Here is a 7,500-nt window from a genome sequence, read left to right as displayed (position 1 = left end):
TACTGAATATCCGAAACATGTCTTGCAAATTTAAACGTTGCATCGTTTTTTTAAAATGTTTGATTTCAATCTTACTGCTACGAAAATTTGGCAATTTAAAAAATGCGTTGTAGACCTTTGACGAAAATAATTTGTACATATTAAATGAAAGGTTTTACAACTGAACCCACATTTTAGTTCGATTCTTGTTTTTTATTTTCGACTCCTAAACACGTTTTCAAATTCCCATACAAACCCTTATAATTTTAACTGATCGTGATGCTCAATTTACAACGTTGGCTTGGGGTACCTGTGGTCGAATCTGGAAAAAAACAGTTTAGATTATGACCGTCAAGCTACGTCACGCGTGACCAGTAGTTTTGAATTCAAATCTGAGTGCAAGTTTTGAACTTTGCTCTCGAGATTCTGATTTCCAGTAAATATTTCCTTCATATATCGCAAACAGTTAGCTATGAACTGTTGTTTTATTATAAAATAAAAGGTGTTTGAAAAGTGGAAACTATTTCAAGCGTTTGATGAATTATTGTTCATTTATTGTGCATTTTCATACCAAGTTTCGGAAAAATCTTCAAGATTCCAATCAAATCTCGGAAGCTCCGAAGAGGAATTCGGATGTTCATTTCAGTCTCGTGGATACTGGTCACGCGTGACATAGCTCGACTGTAAAACTTCCTTAGCAGCCAACCAGGCGGAAGCTTCATAGTATAGAAACAGCCCTGATCAGAATTATAGATGAACTGTTATTTAACTTGGATAATACTTGTGTAAGTGGCATGATCTTAATCGATTACTGCAAGGCCTTTGACATGGTTGATCATGTTATCCTGTTGGACAAACTACATGCCTATGGTTTAGACAGCACATCATTATCGTGGTTTCAGTCCTATCTCAGTGACAGGCGTCAATTTGTATCCATGAGTGAAAAGGAATCTACTACATCTATTATTCCGCATGGTGTACCTCAGGGCTCTATTTTGGGCCCTTTACTGTTTGTCTTGTTCATTAACGACCTTCCGTTACATGTTAGTTTTGCTAATACTGATCTATATGCTGACGACACGACATTAACTTGTTCCGTCAATTGGATGGATATGGATCGTCTGCAAATTTCTTTAAACGCCGCAGTTTTTGAAACGGTTCATTGGGCCACAGCCAACAAGCTTCCACTTAATGAGAAGAAAACTAAAGTTCTTACGATCTGTGGTAAACGTCTTTCCAACAGAATTCCTAATGACATTATTGTTTCTGTTAATGGCCGTTTTTATACTAGAGACGCATAATCCGTCTGGACGAACTATGCGTCTCTCAGTTTATTCGACTAGTGTAAAGACGGGACGAACTAGGAGACGAAGAAACAGTGGACCCTATGCGCGAGCAAATAAAAAAAGCCTGGGTACAACGCTTGTTTTGGCGCGAACTTTAAAGATGGCGGCCGCTTTGGAGCTCGTAAAATTGTTGTCACGAAAACGGAAGGAAGCAGAAGAGGTCACTTTTTGCGAATTTAAAAGGAATGAGGATATGGCAAAAAAACGTTGTTTAAGAGAGATGGAATTCGAAACTGAAGCCGCACAAGCTGCTGCTCTGTCAGCAATCGTGGTTAGCAAAGGGAATAGGAACTCGCGAGGTGCAGATGAGCTAAGAAACGGCAATTGGTGGGCCGACGGCTACCAAAACTGGGACGAAGATTCCTTCAAAAAAAGGTTGAGGGTGTCTCGAGAAACATTTGAGTTTATCCTGGGGGAGATCGGAGATATGATTATCAAGGAGCCCACTCGTATGAAACCCAATCCCACTACTCCTGCAGCTCAGTTAGCTATATGTTTATACCGTTTGGCACATGGCTGTACGTTTCTAACTGTTGGTGATTTATTTGGTGTTGCCGAATCAACAGCTCATGTCATTTTCCAAGATGTTTGCAAAGCCATTGTAAGGTGTTTGTATGATAGAGTTGTTTACCTGCCACGAAATCTGGAAGAATGGAGTAATGAGCTGAAGAGCTTTCTTGAGAATTGGGAGTTCCCCTGTGTCGGGGCATGGGATGGATTCCATGTGTACATTAGCACTAAACTTAAGAATTTTTATAGTTACAAGAAGAGATATTCTGTCACAAACATGGGTTTTATTGGCCACAACAAGCGCTTTATGTGGGCTGGTGTAGGTGCTCCAGGATCTACACATGACTCACGGCTATTGAGAAGCTGCAGTATTTATTCCGAGATTGAAGACGGTAGTGTGCTTCCCAACATGTCCATAAATCTTCACCCTCATGGTGAAATTCCATTCACCACTGTAGGGGACTCAGCATTCCCCAGTCACTCGTGGCTCTTGAAGCCTTATAAAGAGGGCACAAGAGTACCCAGAGAGCGCAATTTCAATGTTAGACTTTGCTCGGCAAGAGTAGTTTCAGAACATGCATATGGGATGTTAAAAGGGAGATGGAGAATTCTGTACAAAAAAACTGAGTGTCATCTGGAAAATATTCCCCTTGTCATTATGGCCTGCATTGCTCTCCACAACCTATGCATCCAAAGAAATGATCCTTGTAATCCTAGATGGAGGCTTCAAGTTGGGGAGCTAAATCTCATCAGAGATAGCAATACCCAAGCTACTGATGGAAATACAACAAGAGAAACCATTTCCAACTGGTTGTGGAATATCAGGGAGGAGAGAGATGCAGTTCAGTAATGTTATGTTTAAAATGAGTAGTCTGTTCCAAGGCATTCTGTGTGCAACAGTGAGACTGTATTAAAAAAAACAAGCTTGTGTTCATTTGAGGAAAACTGATCATGCTTGATAACCAAACAATGAGCTTCTGTTGGGCATGAGATGCAACATGCTCAAAGTAACGCATTAATTAAGGTTTTAAAAGCACCTAAACTAAAATATTTCTCACCATTATGATACCAATCTCTCCACATGAGGTCAGCAGAACTAGCGGTCATTTGACCAATGTCTGAACTAGTACCGGTAAGGGCACAAGTCCGTTTCCAAGATGACATCACAAAGTACTTTACAATGCATTTTATGAAAACAGGGCCGGGTTCCTGAAAGGTGTAATAACTCTATTCCAGGGATAAATGTGCCTTATTCCAGGCACTTTTATCCCTGGAATAGGGTTATTACACGTTTCAGGAGCTGGCCCCAGGAGTGCAGGTGAAATTATGTCCAGTCTTGTTAATAGGTTTTGCTAAAGATGGAGAGATTGTATTACTTGAGAGTACTATTTGGTGCACTCTAAATATTGCCTTGTTGCTAAAATATCAAAGCAGGTGTTCTTCACCTGCATGCGGCAACCCAACATTTTTCAAGAAACTGTCCACATAATATTGGATACACATAAGTTGCTATTACTATTAACATATTTAATTACGTGGATACATATAAGTTGCTATTTAAGGTGGCTGGAACCAGAACTTCAAGAGGCTTTCCTATTAGAAGGGTTATATATAACTACTGTACTGTACTGTAAAACTTTGCAACTTTTGTATGGTAAAGTAATTAAACAGTTTGATTGTATCTCAGTATGAACTTCTTTTAAATATCCTTGAAAAACCTATTTCAAAATGGCTGCCATTTTAATATTCTCTTGTTTACATTCAAATTAGCCCTTTTTCTTCCTTGTTAACTTCAAATTTCCAAAGAGTCTTTTACCTTGAACAATGAAATAAGGGCTAATATGAATATGAAAATAACAGCCATTTTGGAATGAGGGGTATGTTCAGTTTCAAGAAAGTACTACACTGTACTTTAACAAAAGTTGGAATGCAGAGGAAAAATATACTTGTTTCAATTTTCTAATTCAACTGGATGTTTCTTAAGTTTGTATCACATGCAGCAAAAAGAAGAGAACTCTTGAGGACAGGGAGTTGCCTCAGAGACATTTTATTTAAGATATGTGTCAGCATAACGACACTTGCATCGTGTTGTTTCGTGATAGTTCAAAGTTATGGAAATCTGCATTGTGCTTCAAATGCAATGGCCCACTAAACACAACCTGTAAAATGAAATATTACAAACCCCAACATTTCATGAAACTCAACTGAAAAATATTTAACCATTTTAGAGATCATGGTACCATATGAGCAGACAGACATGCTCTTATGACATTTTAATGCCAAGTCATGGATGACTGCTTATTAGGCTTGTCCATATCTATCAAAATGTGACTCTCCTCGCTACTATTTGCCTCTGATAGATTAGGCTGGGGTAGAAGGTTGTGAGTATATGCCCCTGAGCTATACTGAGCATATTGGGGAGGTACCATATGTGCATGAGGTTGAAAAGGCTGCACATGTGTTGCATCATGTTGATGCATTCCTTGTGGTTGAACATTAGAAAATTTCATGATGATCTCAAGCATTCTCAGCTCATGCTGTCTGTTTAGTTCGGCTTGCTCTCTCTGAAATTTTAGGAAATCATCATGCCTTTCTCTCTCTGCTTGTAGCACCAATTCAGATCTCTTTTGTTGTGATTCCCCAAGAGAACTGAAACTCTTGGCAATTTCATTTATAGCTTGAGTCTGACTTCTCAGTCGCTTCTTGCGGTCATATGGTTTTGCTTCCAACTCTTTCTTGACAAGTTTCCTTTTCACTGACCCACCTGTACCACTGTTACTTGTCTCCAATAAATCTGACTCATCGTCATCCTCATGATAACTGCTATCAGTACTTGCGCTCACCTTTGCCCCTTCTCTATCCTCGCTGTCGGATATATGTGAATCGTTTGAATCATCAGACAAAATGTCGCTTGCTCTTGATGCAACTTCAAGATTACCATGAGTGTCCGAGAAAAGCGGATTTATAATCTTGTACCATGCAGGCTCAATGACAGGGGATTTACCGCTTCCTTTCTTAACTCGATCTGTATATTTCCGCCAATGTTCTTTCATCCACTTAAATTTCACACGAAGCTTTTCTGTACAGATATCCAAAGGGGTTAAATCCTTCTGTTTCGATTTCAGTTCTCGCTGGTTTTCTTCTTTGAATTCTTCTGTGGACATGAGTTCCACCAAGGCCTTCTTCACGTCTTCAAAGACGCTTTTGTTTGCCGACTTCTTTAGGGCAAGACTGTCTAACTTGTAGCCATACTCGTATTTTTCGTCTGTGAGGACAATAGCGAAGTATTTCAGCTCCGTTTCCGTCCATGCGCGAGATTTTCCCTGTTTCTTAGTCTGTTTCGCACACACCTGAGCAGCCGCCATATTGGATTGTGACGTGCCTGAACGCTGACCTAACCTACCGCAGTCCATTAATTTTGCCGTGTTCGTCTGTTGCTCGTCTTTACACACACAGACGGATAATGCGTCTTGACGAAGAATCAACTTTAGTGCGTCTTGGAAGACGCACTTTCCAAGATAGTTCGTCTAGACGCATAATGCGTCTTGTGCCCGTTTTTATACTAGACGAACTAAGCAGACGCAGAATAAAAGTTTGCCCAAGTTCGTCCAGACGAATTGTGCGTCTCTAGTATAAAAACGGCCAATGGATCGCAACTTGAAAACGTACAATGTGCAAAGCTCCTAGGTTTGGAAATTGATAAGGAATTGGCTTTCATTCGCATGTTGATAAGTTATGCAAGAAACTATCTCAGCTTATCGGAATTTTAAAAAAGATTAGACATTGTCTGCAAATTAATTAAGCATAGAGTTCTCTTTTATAATGCTATTATTAGACCAGTAATGGATTATGTAAGTGTTATCTGGTCAAACTGCGATAAACATTGTCTAGATCGTGTTTTAAAGTTACAAAAGAGAGCAGCGAGAATTGTCATTGGTGCTGACAGTTATGCACCCTCTGTTCAGTTATTTAACATACTCAAATGGATACCTTTCTTCGAGAATGCTAAATTAGCCAAGTGTTGTATTATATAAACGCGTTTGCAAGGTCGCGTGCCTAGTTATCTTACTAACTTATTAGTACTTACCGGTGAGACTCATTCACAGCAAACTAGTTAAGACTTCACTTCACTTCACTTCTGGTCTCTAGATCTGTCCGCAATATCTAACGGAACTCTGGGTGCATCGGAAATCAACTACGTCTTTAGCCTCGAACCACCCTCTGTTGGTGTTGTTGCTATCGATTTGTAGAAGGCAATTAAGTTTGAAAGCAAGTAATTCAATGAAAGATCAAATAAAGTGTCAACTGAGTCCTGTGTTATGTTGTTTTGGTCGTTCCGAGCTGTTTGAGGCGTCATTTAGCGAGCTCTTTTCTCGACCGACGGTTAGACAGTCAAGAAAATTGACAAGGTACCCAGCACCCAGCCGCCGGCTGGTGACCTCGTCTTGTTCAAGCTGGAACTGACGCCAAACCAGTGAAATTCTCACCTTAAAAACACCCGCATCCAATCGATTAGGGATGTCCCCATAACTTCACCGAATTTGACCTTCATCTTTCGAAAATTCACCGGGAAAGGCGATCCTGAAATCCATAATAAAGCTTTCTGAACATGATCGGTGCAAGAAACCAGACCAAAAGAACTCAAAGCATTTGAATCTATTCGAATCTACCAGTCAGTTCAACGCGATCGTTGGGAACTGCCAGGAAGGCTAGCGTGTGCCAACATTTACGACCTTTTAAAGACATATATTGACTGTTTGGCAGGCGCTACTCTCTAGAAACCCTTTCACGGTTAGGGACTACCAACATGAAACTATTTGGAATAAACGTTTTATAAGAATAGATGGGAAACCAGTGTTTTAATCGCTATGGTATAGAAAAGGGATTATTAAAATCTACCAACTTTTAAATGACAGCAGAAACCTCTTCTCCAGATCCGAGTTTCAACAAAAATACGGTTTGTCAGTGGACTTTCTAACGTGTCATTAATGGTCTCCTTTCTGGGATCCGGGTTCCGAGTCTCCAGCCTTGTCTCTTTTAATGAAGGATAGGAGGAAATTTTAAAACTAGCCCAGAACGTCTCAAATCGACATAAGGTGCAGTAAAAGTAAGTTTATTTTATTTACTTTCGTCACTGTAAACTAGGATTAAACTATTTTTTTCGGCATTTCATGTTTCCCATATACACCCTACAAATCGTTATGTTGACTCACACTGAGGCGCCACAAGCTTGAGTGTGAGGGAAAGCCCACAAAAATAGTATGATTTGTATGGGAATACCGATGAAAGACTTCAGAAGACGTCTGAAATTTTCTAGCTGAAAGTTTGTCCTCCACAGTTAGACTATTTGGCAAGTGGCAAGGCAAGAGGAAATTCCCGACACAGAGGTCCTAAAGAGAGCAAACTTACGATCCATCCATACTCTTCTACAGAGAAGCCAACTTCGCTGGGCTGGACACTTGCCCAGATTGCCTGACTACAGAATTCCAAAACAGTTCTTCTATGGTGAGCTCGCAACAGGCAAGAGAACTGCAGGCAGTCAGAAAAAGAGATACAAGGATGTCCTCAAATCCTCTCCCAAGGCTATGAACATTCAATTGGGAAAGTTGGGAATCCTATGCCAGCGATCGACCAAACTGGCGCTACATGATCAATCTTGGTGCCA

At 40.2% G+C, this 7,500-nt stretch overlaps 1 protein-coding gene across 1 annotated transcript; it reads left to right on the top strand.

The window, feature by feature from the left end:
* The first annotated feature begins 1,425 nt into the window (after positions 1-1,425).
* LOC138037609 (uncharacterized) lies at positions 1,426-2,685 on the top strand. The gene has a single exon (XM_068883511.1). The coding sequence runs from the start codon at positions 1,426-1,428 to the stop codon at positions 2,683-2,685; it is 1,260 nt and encodes a 419-aa protein (XP_068739612.1).
* The last annotated feature ends 4,815 nt before the right edge of the window (positions 2,686-7,500 follow it).

This window comes from Montipora capricornis, chromosome 2 (assembly GCF_036669925.1).
Source record: "Montipora capricornis isolate CH-2021 chromosome 2, ASM3666992v2, whole genome shotgun sequence".
Taxonomy (NCBI): Eukaryota; Metazoa; Cnidaria; class Anthozoa; order Scleractinia; family Acroporidae; genus Montipora; species Montipora capricornis.
The sequence above is the reverse complement of the archived record's forward strand: the minus strand, read 5'-3'. Positions and strand labels throughout refer to the sequence as shown.

What these genes read in the sequence shown, in the direction of transcription:
- LOC138037609 (XM_068883511.1), top strand. Translation starts at nt 1,426, where the DNA reads ATGGCGGCCGCTTTGGAGCTCGTAAAATTGTTGTCACGAAAACGGAAG.